Genomic DNA, 17,223 nt, shown 5'->3' on the forward strand with positions numbered 1-17,223 from the left:
GATATTTGTATATACACAGTAACAGATATTTGTATATAACACAATTGGCTTCTGACCTCCATCCATTCTCTATTCTCAGATGGGATGGAGGGGAACAGGGAGAGGGGAAGGACCCTAGAAACAATGGTCTGATAGAAACATTAATTTCCCTTACAATTATAGAAAATTTATATAGGAATTCAGAAATGGGGGAGATCCCTTCAGGCTTGGGGTAGTCAAGGAGTGTTTTACAAAGGTTTTTACAAAGAGGCTGGGTTACCTATAGAGGGGAAGTAGGTTACTGAGCATCCCAAGTAGGTAAAACTATTAATAAGATCACAGAAATGGGAAAAATGTTTGGGTAAAAGTTTTTTTGTTTTCTTTTTATAAATTTATTTATTTTTGGCTGCACTGGGTCTTTGTTGCTGTGCACGGGTTTTCTCTAGTTGCAGCGAGCGGGGGCTACTCTTCGTTGTGGTGCACGGGCTTCTCGTTGTGGTGGCTTCTCGTTGCGGAGCACACGCTCTAGGCGCACAGTCTTCAGTAGTTGTGGTGCATGGGCTTAGTTGCTCCACGGCATGTGGGATCTTCCCGGACCAGGGCTCAAACCCGTGCCCCCTGCATTGGCAGGTGGATTCTTAATCAACCACTGTGCCACCAGGGAAGCCCTGGGTGGAGAAGTTTTATGTAGTGGGATAAAAAGAGATAAATATAAAATATAAATTAAGGTCAGATTATGTTATTAAGAATCAGACTGAGAAGTTTGGACATTATTCTTCAGGAGGGACCTGGGAAAGGTTTTTGTTTTTTTAATTGACACTTTAAAATATGCTTTAAAAAGTGTTTTTTAGAATCTTTGGTAGTCTATATAAAATTAGAAAAATTTATATTAAAATACCACAATCTTTTTGGTATAGAGTTCTGAGTTTTGCTAAATGCATAGAGGTAGTATAGTATAACTACCAGCACAATCAAGACACGTTAACAGGGCTTCCCTGGTGGCGCAGTGGTTGAGAGTCCGCCTGCCGATGCGGGGGACGCGGGTTCGTGCCCCCGTCCGGGAGGATCTCACGTGCCGCGGAGCGGCTGGGCCCGTGAGCCATGGCCGCTGAGCCTGTGCGTCCGGAGCCTGTGCTCCGCAACGGGATAGGCCGCAACAGTGGGAGGCCTGCGTACCGCAAAAAAAAAAAAAAAAAAAAAAAAAAAAGATACGTTAACAGTTTCATCAGCCTGGTACTGCCCCTTTGCAATCAACCCCTACTGTCACCCACAACTTCTGGAAACACTGGTCTATTTTGACTTTTAATTTTGACTTTTCCAAGATGTCATAAAAGTGAAATCATATAGTATATAGCCTTTTGAGTCTCATCATAGTACATTTGAGATTCATCCATATTTTTGTGTATGTCAGTATTCTTTCCTTTTTATTGTTGAGTTTAATGTATGTATGTACCACTTACTAATTGAAGAACATTTGGGTTGTTTCCAGTTTTTGGTGATTATGTGTAAAGCCATTATAAACACTTGTGTAAAGGTTTTTACGTGGCATAAGCTTTCATTTCTTTTGGGTAAAATACCTAGGAATGGGATTGCTAGGTCAGATGGTAAAAGTATATTTAACATTATATGTAATCGCCAACAGTGTCATTTTGCATTTCTATCAACAATTTAGGAGACTTCCAGTCGCTCTGATACTTCCTCATTAGCCTTTGTTATTGTCAGGTTTTAAATATTTTTGTTTTTGTTTTTAGCTACTTTAGTAGGCATGTAGTGTGGTTTTAATTCCATTTCCCTAAAGACTAATAATATTGAATATCTTCTTATATGTTTTTTTGCTATCTGTGTATTTTTTTAAATTTATTTATTTTTGGCTGTGTTAGGTCTTTGTTGCTGTGCACGGGCTTTCTCTAGTTGCAGCGAGCGGGGGCTACTCTTTGTTGTGATGCGCGGGCTTCTCATTGGGGTGGCTCTCTTGTGTAGCACAGGCTCTTGGCGCGTGAGTTTCAGTAGTTGTGGCTCGTGGGGTCAGTAGTTGTGGCTCGCAGGCTCTAGAGCACAGGCTTGGTAGTTGTGGCGCACGGGCTTAGTTGCTCCATGGCATGTGGGATCTTCCTGGATCAGGGCACGAACCTGTGTGCCCCGCATTGGCAGGCGGATTCTCAACCACTGTGCCGCCAGGGAAGTCCTGTGTATTTTCTTTTTTTTTTTTTTTTGCGGTAAGCGGGCCTCTCACTGTTGTGGTCCCTCCTGTTGCGGAGCACAGGCTCCGGACGCGCAGGCTCAGCGGCCATGGCTCACCGGCCCAGCCTCTCCGCAGCATGTGGGATCTTCCCGGACTGGGGCACGAACCCGTGTCCCCTGCATCGGCAGGCGGACTCTCAACCACTACGCCACCAGGGAAGCACGCTTTGCCTGGTTTTGAGTCCGTATTTGGTATATATCAGGGTCCTCCCATGTGTGCGCACACATCTCTTAGCCAAGATGGATTCTAGTGAAGCGACCTATAGGTAGGTTGACGTCTCTTGCTATGAGGGGATGCCCCCTCCCTTTTGACCTCCAAAGAGCCTTTCTGTGCATGTATAGTCAGGAAGGTCTTCTTGACCTCAAGAAAGAGAAATATGTTGTCTCTATCTTTATCTGGGCAGTGCTCAGCTCTTCTCTCGTGCCTGCTATTTTGGAGTATCTGTCCACAGGGGACAACTCCAGCTGCCCAGCCTGGGGCCCATCTATCTCCTGCCTCAATGCCATTAGTAAAATAAATAAATAAATAAATAAATAAATTTTAAAAAATGGGGGATAAAGAGGAGGGACTATTTTGGGGGGGAAGGCGGTGACTTCAAATTTGGACATGTTAAACTTGTTTTGAAAGTGGGACAGTGTGCACATAGTTGGTAATTTGGTTTCAGAGTTCATAAGATCTGTGATTTATCAAACCAGAAGTTATGGTTGAAGTTCTGATGGAAAAGGGGATGAGAACACTCATGGAAAGTACTCTAGACAAGACCAGGAAGGTCTAATTTTAACTTTAGGGAATGTTTAGGTTTTTTTTTTTTTTTTTTGGCTGTGTTGGGTTTCATTGGTGCACGCAGGATTTCTCTAGTTGTGGTGTTGCAGTGCACGGCCTTCTCATTGCAGTGGCTTCTCTCATCACAGAGCAAGGGCTCTAGGCATGCAGGCTTCAGTAGTTGCAGCACGTTGGCTCAGTAGTTGTGGCTCACGGGCTTAGTTGCTCCGCGGCATGTAGGCTCTTCCCAGACCAGGGCTTGAACCCGTGTCCCCTGCATTGGCAGGCAGATTCTTAACCACTGCACCACCAGGAAAGTCCCGGAATGCTTACTTTTAAGAAAGCAACAAAAGAGAGAGAAAATGGACTGTCAGAGCAGTAGGAGAACCAGTGTTTGTCATTCTCTCATTTTTGTCATTCTTTTATTTTCTTATTAATTCACCCTATGAATTCACGATTGTGTTACATCAGGCAGCCAGTGTTAGGTGCTGCAGAAAAATTAAGAAGAATGAGGCATATGGAAAAAGCCAGTGGGTTTTGAAATTAGATTTCTTTAGAAGGCAAATGTTCCATGAAGTAGAATTGTGATGGTGGAATAAAGGAACAGTACCATGTTCTGAAGACATTAATGATGAGCAAGGAGAAGCAGCAGTTGTAAATTATTTTACAGAGACTTTTAGCAGTGAAAGATTGAAAAAAATTTAGGACAGTAGGCGTAAGGATTTAATAAGTTCAAGGTGGTCTTTGCTGTTACTGGGTTTTTAAAGAATATAGGATATCTATGTGGTTATCTTTAAAGGGAAAAGAGCTCATGAGAAGGGAATGTTTGAATGGTAATAATAACAATAACAATAATTTATATAGCAGTTACTATATGCCAGACATTGATATCCTCATAATAAGCGAGAAGATACTATGGATATAGTAATTATTGACATGTGGAGTGTACCAAGGAATTGAGGTAATTGCCTGCTGATTTATCAGTTCAAGTATAGATTCTTCAGTAAATTATAAGTAAACTGCTATATAGAATAACAGAACCAGAAATGTGGGCAAATTTTCTGGAAACTGTTGGGATATCTCAGTGTTGTACAGTTTTTTTTTTTGCGGTACGCGGGCCTCTCACTGCTGCGGCCTCTCCCGCTGCGGAGCACAGGCTCCGGACAAGCAGGCTCAGCGGCCATGGCTCACGGGCCCAGCCGCTCCACGGCATGTGGGATCTTCCCGGACCGGGGCACGAACCCGTGTCCCCTGCATCGGCAGGCGGACCCTCAACCACTGCGCCACCAGGGAAGTCCCTGTGTTGTACAGTTTGACTTCCTATTGTTTGGGTTACTTTTGACTTTAATCACTAGTGATGGGGCTACTGTTCCTTCCTTAGAAACTGAGACACTCTTCATGGCTTTTCCATTTGAATCATTGATCAGTTGAACATGGTCAGTGTTTGTAGACCTTCTAAAATGTTACCCTATTCCTTGTAATAGACTCAGTTGTTTACCTTTTTATGTTAAACTTTTTATTTTATTTTTTTAAACTTTGTATTTTTTAAATAATTGTAAAATTCAAATGTTTCTTCAAGCACATAGCTAAATCATACTGACATGTACCTTGTTCTATGTGAGGCCTATTGTTCTTTTCATATAATTAGAAGACTTATTCCTGCTGGCTTACAACTTTCTAGTATCCTGAGGTCCCCAAACAGAAATTTACTTTTCAGTTTTTAGGCTCAGCAATTCACTCATTCAGTGAACTCATTATTAATTCTTTGTTTTGAAAACTTGCTTTCACATACCTATCACGTTAAATCTTAGTCACTGTGTGAAATACGTATTGTGCCACCGTTCCATAGACCCAGAAAACAAAGTTCAGGACACCTAAGTTATTTGGGATTACATAAAGCAGTAAAAATGTAGAATTTGAACCCATGTTTTTCCAACTCCAGGTCTAGTCCTAGTCCTCTTAATAATATCACAATTACTCTACATCACTTACTCCGGACAACAGCTTGAACTTACACTGTGTTTCGACCTCTCCTTGTTATAGAAATAGGATTCAAGCTTTATTTCCTTTTAATTTGTCCTCATATCTATACATTTTTGTATTTTTCTTTTTCTTTCTTTTATTTTCAGTTTGGGATTGCCAATATCATCTGGCATGGTTATTATCTACCAGCTTAATGATTTTAGTCATGATTTTGCATTGAGTTACTAATACTTCATACAGTACAAGCTAATTCTTACATAATTTTAAATTCTTGTATTATTTGCAGATATCAATTCCTTTTCAACTTAATAAATAATTTAAAACTTACAAACAAGTTGCAAGAAATGGAACAAAGAATTTTCATATACCCTTGAGCCAGATTTATTTATTGTTAACATTTTGCTATATTTGCTTTACTATTTTCTCTCTCCTTCTCTCTCCATATATACATAAGTATACATGCATACACACAAATTTTTTTTTTTTTTTCCTGAACCATTTCAGAGTAGGTTGCAGACATTATGCTCTTTTACCCCTAAAATACTCTGGTATTGCCTAGGAAGTTCTTTTTCTTTTTAAAAATAGGTTGTTAGAGCCATGTTGGTAGAACTCTTTATTTTCTCATGTATCTTTAGTAGATGGACTATATTGTTTGGTGCTAGACCTGTAATTTAAGTGAAATATTTTGTCATCAGTATTTCTTGGACCATTTGTTATTACCACTCTTGGCTTTGTTCTTTTTGGCTCTCACCTCTGGTTTCTGACACACCTAGCTCAAGTGTGAGAGCTTTTTGCCTTACCCTACATAATGCTGCCATTCAGAGCCTGAGAATCTTTTTTTCTGCTACTGCCTTTTTTCCCTTTGCTCCCTGAACTCAGGGGTGTGTATCATAGGGCAGGCTGAGTTTCAGTGAGCTCCTAATGTGGATACTGGAAACCCCACCTGCCTGCCAAGTCCTTTTGGCTTTGAGCAAAGTGGAGGGTTGGTATTTGTCATTCTTTTGCAGCAGTTGAGCTGAAGGAATGCTGCATGGCTTGTTGGAAGTTGCTTAGTGGCCTCGAGTGGGGTGTGTATGGGGTGTGTGTAGAGGGTTGAGGGTCATGTAGTCTGTGTAGGAGACATGGGATCCTGCCTGGTGCTATATGCTAATCATCAGGCAGTGTTTATTGAGTGCCTGCTTATGACTAGACTAGCACTGTGTTAGGAGCTTTTGGAATAGTATAATAAAATATATAATTAAGTCACAGTAAGTAGTCAAACAATTCTAGCTCTGACACCAGCTTTGATTTGGGCAAGTTAATGTCTTTAAGCCTCCCTTTACTCTTCTGTGAAACGGAACTATTAATACCTACATGATAGGGCTGTTATGAAGATAAAATAAAGAATATCGGTATTGTTTAGCACATGTCTGACACTAGTTAGTATTTCATTTCATACAGTCATAGTCAGGATATATGACTGACACCATATAAAACAAATAGAGATTAATAAAAACAAATACAGAATAATATGACACTATAATGTATAATCTAATACTTTAACTGTGACCTGTAGATTATAAATAGTCTGGGAATTTAGAGAAGGGAAAGAACAGTCTGTGCAACCGTTTAATGTTCCTGTGCCTCAGCTTTTCCACTGAACACACTATGGATAGTGCTAGGTGAACCAAGAATGATTAAGATGTTATAGCATTTTTGCTTTTTTAGGTCATCCATACGATGGTGGGAAGGAAGGGAGAAGCTTGGGAAACTGTTAGAAACCAAATTTAATATTTAACATTCTTAATTTTTTCCTTCTGTGGACCTGGCAGCCTTACAGGAAAACTTAAAGGTGAATATTAGAAGCATTTCCTTCCAAGGAAATTTTCCCTTGTTGCCTCACTGGCATTTTAATTAGTTGAAAATTAATGTTGGTCAATGGATGGCCTCTGATTGTGAATGCCTTGGATATAATCTGAGGATTAAGTGATTTGTAACCCAAATTATCTCTCTGATCCTCTGGCAAAAAATGTAACATACAAACTGGATGTTAAGGACATATGGTTTTCTCACCATGAGGGTTTCTCTGGGATGGGACATCTTTACTCAGAGCCTAGACTGATAACATGACCCTCCCACCTTTAAATAGGCTTTTATAGCCATGAGCATTTAAAATACCTTGAAAAATTTCTGTACTCACAACATCCAAAACAAACTGTTTCAATTTCTAGTTTGGTGTGTGTTTACTTGGTAACTTTTTTCTTAGCCTGATTTTGGAAAGTTTGCATTCAGTTCTTATTTCTGTCCAGGTCAACTTTCTTCTCCTCCTAGAAAATTTGGGAGGAGGCTCCTATGAGACTAAAGCTGCGCACACCTTTTTCTTCCCACCTCTTTGGTTTGAGTGTTTCTCCTTTTTGTTGTTAGGATTTCTTTGCAGGGGTGGGGTGGTGAGCATTGTTTGTCTCGGTTTCAAGTTTTAGTGAGAGGTGAGGCAACGCTGATCTTGGCAGAAGCGCACAAAGCTAGTAGAGTCATTAAATGACGCAAGCTTTTGATTGTTTTTTTTTTTTCTTTCTTTAAAGCTCTCTGGCACAGCTGGCTAGTCTAGTCACAGAGGAAAAGAGAAGAGACTTTCTGAAGTTCTGGATGGAATACTAGAAAATGTTGGGGGCATATTAAAAAACAGCAGCAGAACAACAACAACAGAAATTCCATTTATTTCAGACAAGCTTCTTAGCTTTGTGGAATCTATGTCAGTTGCTTAGAACTTGGGTTTTTACTTCAGAGGATGATGGGACGAGGCAATAGAAGGCGAGGAGGTTTGCGTTGGATTCTTGCTTATCCGTCTGCCTCTCCTTCCAGTTGGAAAATTCTTCAATCCACAAGAAGCATTATAAACAAGCCTAAAGAACACATCCTACCCTGATCCTGGATTCTGTTGGAGTTGAGGAGTACAGCCACTTCACCAGGGTTTTATGGAGGCAGTTCAAGAAAAATCGAAGGAAGGATTTCTCTGTTTGAATTAATCCTGTGCCATGTTACATTTTGGGCATTGCTTGGAGCAAGTAGAGGACAGCTCTGTCATGTGGATCTAAGGATACCTGAGTTTCTTGAGCTGCATATATGATGTTTGAAATGTTGTCAATTTAAAATCTTTCAACATAAATTTGTTAAATTCTGGATTCTCTTTATATTAAGGACTTCAGCAGACAGAAACTCCCTCCCCAAAAGATACAAAACTTCCTCTGTGTTTTCAGGCTAAATGTGAACAATAATGTCTTGGAAGAGAAATTATTTTTCAGGGGGCCGTGGTAGTGTCCAAGGGATGTTTGCTCCTAGAAGCTCAACCTCCATAGCCCCCAGCAAAGGCCTCAGCAATGAGCCAGGACAAAACAGCTGCTTCCTCAACAGTGCCTTGCAGGTAAGGGTAATTTCTTTCTTTTTGGTGAACTTTGACTTTCACTTGCTGATGCTGTATTTCTGATTACTGTTTTAAATCTAACACTTGATAGTCTCTGTTTGAGGTCAGCAGCCTAAGATTATTTTTTAAGTTAATCTCTGTGATCGTAGGCAAGTCACTTTATCTCTTTGGGTCTCAATTACCTCATTTGTAAAAGAGGAGAGTAATAATGATAGTAGAAATAATAACTGTAACTACTACTACTTAGCTGTCTAAAGGGAGGTACATGGACTAGATGATCTTACTACTTGTTTATTGACTTTTTTCCTGAACAGTCTCTACTGTTTCCTTTTTTTCCATTTGAGACGAAGGTGTCTCATCACCCTAGTTGCTTTCCTCTAGTATAGAAAGCAAAATTCTTTCCACAAGTGAAAGATTCTCAGGTATGTTATTCTTTTTTTTAATATTCTTTTTTACTTTCTATTGATGTATAATATACATACAGGAAAATGCATGTATCATAATTATACAATTCAGCTTTCAAAACTGATCACAACCATGTAAACAGCACCCAGATTAACAAAGAGCTGATTTCCAGCTTCCAGAAGACTCCCTTGCGCTCTCTTCCAGTCACTAACCACTCCCCAAGGGTGAACACTATTGAAGGGTAACCACCAACCATAGATTAGTTTTGCCTGTTTTTGAACTTAATTTAAATGAATCAGGTATGTTATTCTTGTCTCATAATATTCAGGCTCTTAGCACACGTTCTGATCGGGGTCCAGTCTTTGTCTACTTCTTCATCTTCTTCCTCTGAGCTCTCCTTGCAGTGTCTGGTCAGATATGCTTGCACAGAGCTGGTAGAAAATAAATTCCTCTAAGGTGATTATCTACTCTAAATTTTCCCTTTTTGTCTTGCTTGCCACTTTAGCTGTCTCAGAATCCCAAAGCTTCCTGTCTGTCTGCCTGCCCTGCCCAATCAGAGCCATACCGTGTTCGGTTCATCCCCCTTGGTCTAACTTTCAAGTGATTGCTTTCCCCTTTTTTCTCCTCTTCACAGTAAAAGTAAATGGAATTTGCCACCCAAGATAATTATGCTTGGGTAAAATATTAGCTTTACACCTCAGATGTATGAGAAAATAAGTTGTTATGAGAGAAAAAAAGACAAGACAATTGGGAACATATGTATATGTATAACTGATTCACTTTGTTATAAAGCAGAAACTAACACACCATTGTAAAGCAATTATACCCCCCCCCCAAAAAAAGACAAGACAACATATTTGATATAAAAAGCACTGGACTTAGGAGACCTGGGTTCTAGTTTTAGCCTTTCTTTAGACTAGCCTTGTGACCTTGTACAGGTAATAGTATTTTAAATTCCTCATTTGTAGTACAAGGATCTTGTCAAGCTTATTTATTTATTTACTTATTTATTTTGTATTATGAATCTTCATGTACACATCAACCAGGCTCAACAATGATTAATATTTACCAGTCTTAGTTCATTCACTGGCCCCCTTTTTTTGCTGAATTATTTTAAGCTACTCCCAAGCATTATGTGATCTTTAAATACTTCAGTGTATTTCTCTAGTACATAAGGACATGAAAAAAACCATAATCTTAAAGACTTTATCACACCTAAAAAGTTTAGCTAAAACTATTAATATTATCTAATACCCAGTCCATGTTTAGTCTTCTCAGTAGTATTAAAAATGTCTTTAAAAAAAAATTGAGGTAAAGTTGATGTACAATATTATATAGGTTACAGGTGTACAACATAGAGATTCACAATTTTTAAAGGTTATACTCCATTTATAGTTATTACAAAATATTGACTGTATTCCCTGTGTTGTATGGTATATCCTTGTAGCTTACTTATTTTATACAGAATAATTTGTACCTCTTAATCTCCTACCCCTATCTTGCCCCCCACCTTCCCTCTCCTCACTGGTAGCCACTAGATTGTTCTCTATATCTGTGAGTCTGTTTCTTTTTTGTTGTATTCACTAGTTTATTTTATTGTTTAGATTCCACATATAAGTGATATCATACAGTATTTGTCTTTCTCTCTGATTTATTTCACTTAGCATAATAACCTCCAAGTCCATCCATGTTGCAAATGACAAAGTTTCATTGTCAAGATTATTTATGTAATGAAACTTCCATACTCTGTTTTCAAATTTTTATTTGAAAACATTAAAAAATTCTATGCTGTCAAGAGTCAAAAATTCTATGCTGTCAAACTAAAGAAAGAGTGTAAGTACCTTCACTAATTACTACCACAAATTGTATGCAGTTGCAGCAGGGGCGGGGGTGGGTGTGGGTGTTTGGTTAGGCTATTTTCCCCCCACGTATTAGTTTTTTGAGTCACTTTGCATAAACTAATAATACTTTTGTAATTTAGAGGAAGGTAAAAAAAGGTGTTGATATAGATGTGTGTGTGTTTAGCTCCTATCAGGCCATAGTCCTGTTTTTATAATTCTGTTTTTTTCTATATGTTCTATTTTTATTGTCAGTCTAAGCAATAATATTTACAAATTTCTGTTCTAATTTCCAGTGCCATATAGAACATATAACTTACACACACATACCTATTTTTATATTTATACTTGGAAGACATTGATAGTTTTGGAGTGCCTGTTATAATCATGTTACAAGCTGAAAGTAATTGTTTCAATGAGCTAATATTCTAACTTTTGGTATGAAAGCTGTGTTCACCACAGATGTATTGAACCCATTACATTTATTATAAAAAGGCGTTGCTTATTTGGAAGTGTAATGTGTTTCAAAGAACTTTTGGAAATATATATCTATAGACACCAAAGTATGAAGAAGCCTCGGAGGTGTGCTATAATCTGGTGCTCCAAAAGTAGTGCCTTTTCATATATGGTGCTATTTAAATGTTTTCCAGATAAGAGGAGCTTCCTAAGGCATTTATGCTATATATTACACCATTTCTCTTTCAACTGAACTCATAGTTTACTCAGATTTCGTGAGTTTTTTTATGAAGTGTCTTTTTGTATTCCAGGATCCCATCCAGGATACTACATTTACATTTACTTGTCCTGTCTCCTTAGGCGCCTCTTGGCTGTGACAGTTTCACACAATTTCCTTGTTTTTGATGATTTTGACAATTTTGAAGGGTACTAGTCAAGTATTTTGTAGGATGTCCCACTATTGCAGTTTGTCTGATATGCTTCTCATGATTATATTGGCGTTATGGGTTTTTGAGAGGAATACCATAGAAGTAAAGTGTTGTTCTCATCACATTGTATCAAGGTTACAAACTATGAACAGATTTTTTTTTAACATCTTTATTGGAGTATAATTGCTTTACAATGTGTGTTAGTTTCTGCTGTATAACAGAGTGAATCAGTTATATGCATACGTATATCCCCATATCCCCTCCCTCTTGCGTCTGCCTCCCACCCTCCTTATCCCACCCCTCTAGGTGGTCGCAAAGCACTGAGCTGATCTCCCTGTGCTAGGCAGCTGCTTCCCACTAGCTATCTATTTTACATTTGGTAGTCTATATATGTCAGTGTTACTCTCTCACTTCATCCCGGCTTACCCTTCCCGGTCCATGTGTCCTCAAGTCCATTCTCTATGTGTCTTTATTCCTGTCCTGCCCCTAGGTTCATCAGAACCAATTTTTTTTTATAGATTCCATATATATGTGTTAGCATACAGTATTTGTTTTTCTCTTTCTGACTTATTTCACTCTGTATGACAGACTCTAGGTCCATCCACCTCTCTACAAATAACTCAATTTCGTTTCTTTTCATGGCTGAGTAATACTCCATTGTATATATGTGACACATCTTCTTTATCCATTCATCTGTCGATGGACACTTAGGTTACTTCCATGTCCTGGCTATTGTAAATAGTGGTGCACTGAACATTGTGGTACATGACTCTTTTTAAATTATGGTTTTCAGGGTATATGCCCAGTAGTGGGATTGCTGAGGCATATGGTAGTTCTATTTTTAGTTTTTTAAGGCGTTCTCCATAGTGGCTATATCAATTTACGTTCCCACGAACAGTGCAAGAGGGCTCCCTTTTCTCCTCACCCCCTCCAGCATTTATTGTTTGCAGATTTTTTGATGATGGCCATTCTGACCGGTGTGAGGTGATACCTCATTGCAGTTTTGATTTGCATTTCTCTAATGATTAGTGATGTTGAGCATCTTTTCATGTGTTTGTTGGCAATCTGTATATCTTATTTGGAGAAATGTCTATTTAGGTCTTCTGCCCATTTTTGGATTGGGTTATTTGTTTTTTTGATATTGAGATGCATGAGCTGCTTGTATATTTTGGAGATTAATCCTTTGTCGGTTGCTTCGTTTGCAAATATTTTCTCCCATTCTGAGGGTTGTCTTTTCTTCTTTTTTATGGTTTCCTTTGCTGTGCAAAAGCTTTTAAGTTTCATTAGGTCCCATTTGTTTATTTTTGTTTCTATTTCCGTTTCTCTAGGAGGTGAGTCAAAAAGGATCTTGCTGTGATTTATGTCATAGAGTGTTCTGCCTACGTTTTCCTCTAAGAGTTTGATAGTGTCTGGCCTTACATTTAGGTCTTTAATCGATTTTGAGTTTATTTTTGTGTTTGGTGTAAGGGAGTGTTCTAATTTCATTCTTTTACATGTAGCTGTCCAGTTTTCCCAGCACCACTTATTGAAGAGGCTGTCTTTTCTCCATTGTATATTCTTGCCTCCTTTATCAAAGATAAGGTGACCATATGTGCATGGGTTTATCTCTGGGCTTTCTATCCTGTTCCATTGATCTATATTTCTGTTTCTGTGCCAGTACCATACTGTCTTGATTACTGTAGCTTTGTAGCATAGTCTGAAGTTCAGAAGCCTGATTCCTCCAGCTCCGTTTTTCTTTCTCAAGATTGCTTTGTCTATTCAGGGTCTTTTGTGTTTCCATACAAATTGTGCAATTTTTTGTTCTAGTTCTGTGGAAAATACCATTGGTAGTTTGATAGGGATTGCATTGAATCTGTAGATTGCTTTGGGTAGTATAGTCATTTTCACTATGTTGATTCTTCCAATCCAAGAACATGGTATATCTCTCCCTCTGTTTGTATCGTCTTTAATTTCTTTCATCAGTGTCTTATAGTTTTCTGCATACAGGTCTTTTGCCTCCTTAGGTAGGTTTATACCTAGGTATTTTATTCTTTTTGTTGCAATGGTAAATGGGAGTGTTTCCTTAATTTCTCTTTCAGATTTTTCATCATTAGTGTATAGGAATGCAAGTGACTTCAGTGCATTAATTTTGTATCCTGCTACTCTACCAAATTCATTGATTAGCTCTAATAGTTTTCTGGTAGCATCTTTAGGATTCTCTATGTATAGTATCATGTCATCTGCAAACAGTGACAGCTTACTTGTTCTTTTCCCATTTGGATTCCTTTTATTTCCTTTTCTTCTCTGATTGCTGTGGCTAAAACTTCCAAAACTATGTTGAATAATACTGGTGAGAGTGGGCAACCTTGTCTTGTTCCTGATCTTAGAAGAAATGGTTTTAGTTTTTCACCATTGAGAACGACGTTGGTTGTGGGTTTGTCATATACGGCCTTTATTATGTTGAGTTAGGTTCCCTCTATGCCTACTTTCTGGAGAGTTTTTATCATAAATGGGTGTTGAATTTTGTCAAAAGCTTTTTCTGCATCTACAGAGATGATCATATGGTTTTTCTCCTTCAATTTGTTAATATGGTGTCACATTGATTGATTTGCATATATTGAAGAATCCTTGCATTCCTGGGATAAACCCCACTGGATCATGGTGTATGATCCTTTTAATATGCTGTTGGATTCTGTTTGTTAGTATTTTGTTGAGGCTTTTTGCATCTATGTTCATCAGAGATACTGGCCTGTAGTTTTCTTTTTTAGTGACATCTTTGTCTGATTTTGGTATCAGGGTGATGGTGGCCTCGTAAAATGAGTTTGGGAATGTTCCTCCCTCTGCTATATTTTGGAAGAGTTTGAGAAGGATAGGTGTTAGCTCTTCTCTAAATGTTTGATAGAATTCGCCTGTGAAGCCATCTGGACGTGGGTTTTTGTTTGTTGGACGATTTTTAATTACCGTTTCAATTTCAGTGCTTGTGATAGGTCTGTTTATATTTTCTATTTCTTCCTGGGTCAGTCTCAGAAGGTTATGCTTTTCTAAGAATTTGTCCATTTCTTCTGGGTTGTCCATTTTATTGTCATATAGTTGTTTGTAGTAATCTCTCATGATCTTTTGTATTTCTGCAGTGTCAGTTGTTGCTTCTCCTTTTTCATTTCTAATTCTGTTGGTTTGAGTCTTCTCCCTTTTTTTCTTGATGAGTCTGGCTAATGGTTTATTAATTTTGTTTATCTTCTCAAAGAACCAGCTTTTAGTTTTATTGATCTTTACTATTGCTTCCTTCATTTCTTTTTCATTTATTTCTGATCTGATCTTTATGATTTCTTTACTTCTGCTAACTTTGGGGTTTTTTTGTTCCTCTTTCTCTAATTGCTTTAGGTATAAGCTTAGGTTGTTTATTTGAGATTTTTCTTTTTTCTTGAGGTAGGATTGTATTGCTATAAACTTCCCCTTTAGAACTGCTTTTGCTGCATCCCGTAGCTTTTGGGTTGTCGTGTTTTCATTGTCATTTGTTTCTAGGTATTTTTTGATTTCCTCTTTGATTTCTTCAATGATCTCTTGGGTATTTAGTAGCATATTGTTTAGCCTCCATGTGTTTGTATTTTTTAGTTTTTTTCCTGTAATTGATATCTAGTCTCGTAGCGTTGTGGTTGAAAAAGATACTTGATACAATTTCAATTTTCTTAATTTATCTAGGCTTGATTTGTGACCCAAGATATGGTCTATCCTGGAGAATGTTCCATGAGCACTTGAGAAGAAAGTGTATTCTGTTGTTTTTGGATGGAATGTTCTATAAATATCAATTAAGTTCATCTTGTTTAATGTGTCATTTAAAGCTTGTGTTTCCTTATTTATTTTCATTTTGGATCATCTGTCCATTGGTGAAAGTGGGGTGTTAAGGTCCTCTAGTATTACTGTGTTACTGTCGATTTCCCCTTTTATGGCTGTTAGCGTTTGCCTTTTGTATTGAGGTGCTGCTATGTTGGGTGCATAAATATTTACAATTGTTATATCTTCTTCTTGGATTGATCCCTTGATCATTATGTAGTGTCCTTCTTTGTCTCTTGTAAGTCTTTATTTTGAAGTCTATTTTGTCTCATGAGAATTGCTACTCCAGCTTTCTTTTGATTTCAATTTGCATGGATTATCTTTTTCCATCCCCTCACTTTCAGTCTGTATGTGTCTCTAGGTCTGAAGTGGGTCTCTTGTAGACAGCATATATACGGGTCTTGTTTTTGTATCCATTCAGCCCTTCTATGTCTTTTGGTTTCGGCATTTAATCCATTTACATTTAAGGTAATTATCAATATGTATGTTCCTATTACCATTTTCTTAACTGTTTTGTGTTTGTTTTTGTAGGCCTTTTCCTTCTCTCGTGTTTCCTGCCTAGAGAAGTTCCTTTAGCATTTGTTGTAACGCTGGTTTGATGGTCCTGAATTCTCTTACTTTTGCTTATCTGTAAAGGTTTTAATTTCTCCATCAAATCTGAATGAGATCCTTGCTGGGTAGAATAATATTGGTTGTAGGTTTTTCCCTTTCATCAGTTTAAACGTGTCCTGCCACTCCCTTCTGGCTTGCAGAGTTTCTGCTAAAAGATCAGATGTTAAACTTATGGGGATTCCCTTGTATGTTATTTGTTGTTTTTCCCTTGCTGCTTTTAATATTTTTTCTTTGTATTTAATTTTTGACAGTTTGATTAATATGTGTCTCTGCGTGTTTCTCTTTGGGTTTATTCTATATGGTACTCTTTGTGCTTCCTGGACTTGATTGACTATTTCCTTTCCCGTGTTAGGGAAGTTTTCAACTATAATCTTTTCAAATATTTTCTCAGACCCTTTCTTTTTCTCTTCTTCTGGGACCCCTATAATTCAAATGTTGGTGCATTTAATGTTGTCCCAGAGATGTCTGAGACTGTCCTCAATTCTTTTCATTCTTGTTTCTTTATTCTGCTCCCAGGCAGTTATTTTCACCATTTTATCTTCCAGGTCACTTATCCGTACTTCTGCCTCAATTATTCTGCTATTGATTCCTTCTAGAGTAATTTAATTTCAGTAATTGTGTTTTTCATCACTGTTTGTTTGCTCTTTAGTTCTTCTAGATCCTTGTTAAATGTTTCTTGTATTTTCTTCATCCTGTTTCCAAGATTTTGGATTATCTTTACTATCATTACTCTGAATCCTTTTTCAGGTAGGTTGCCTATTTCATCTTCATTTATTTGGCCTTGTAAGTTTTTACCTTGCTCCATTGTTTGTAACATATATTTTTGTCCTTTGATTTTTTTTTTGATGGGTGGTGCTGTGTTCCTGTCTTACTGGTTGTTTGGCCTGAGACATCCAGCACTGGAGTTTGCAGGCAGTTGGATTAGAGCTGGGTCTTAGTGCTGTGATTAGGACCTCTGGGAGGCCTCACTCTGATTAATATTCACTGGGGTCTGAGGTTCTCTGTTAGTCCAGCGGTTTGGACTCGGAGCTCCCATCACAGGAAGTCGGGCCTGACCTGTCACCGGCCTGGGAACCAAGATCCCCGCAAGCTTCGTGGTGTGGTAAAAAAAAAGAAAAAGAAAAGGAAGGAAAGAAAGAAAGGAGCAGTAGAATATCAAAGTGTAAAAAACAAAATTAAATTAGAAAGATAAAAAATATTAGGAAAAATAAAACTATAATTTAAACAACTGCAACAAGGTAAAATAAAACCACAACAGAAAAAAGAAGAAAAAAAAGGGGTGGGGTGAACAAGCCAAAAGGAGAGAAT

General features: G+C 38.0%; 1 protein-coding gene across 14 annotated transcripts in view; it reads left to right on the forward strand.

Moving 5' to 3' along the window:
• Positions 1-17,223, forward strand: part of USP54 (ubiquitin specific peptidase 54) — a 151,209-nt gene that overhangs the window by 68,766 nt on the left and 65,220 nt on the right. For 13 of the 14 annotated variants that reach the window (XR_009559264.1, XM_060286072.1, XM_060286073.2 and 10 more), the window contains exon 2: positions 7,528-8,366. Coding sequence is in view for 12 of the 14 variants with exons in the window: in XM_060286072.1 (XP_060142055.1) it covers positions 8,220-8,366 (147 nt within the window). In the remaining 2 variants the exon portion in view is untranslated. Of the gene's footprint in view, positions 1-7,527; positions 8,367-8,769; positions 8,789-17,223 lie in introns of those variants that run through there. The other variant, XM_060286076.1, reaches the window with a different exon arrangement.

The sequence above is a fragment of the Globicephala melas genome, chromosome 16 (genome assembly GCF_963455315.2).
Source record: "Globicephala melas chromosome 16, mGloMel1.2, whole genome shotgun sequence".
Taxonomy (NCBI): domain Eukaryota; kingdom Metazoa; phylum Chordata; class Mammalia; order Artiodactyla; family Delphinidae; genus Globicephala; species Globicephala melas.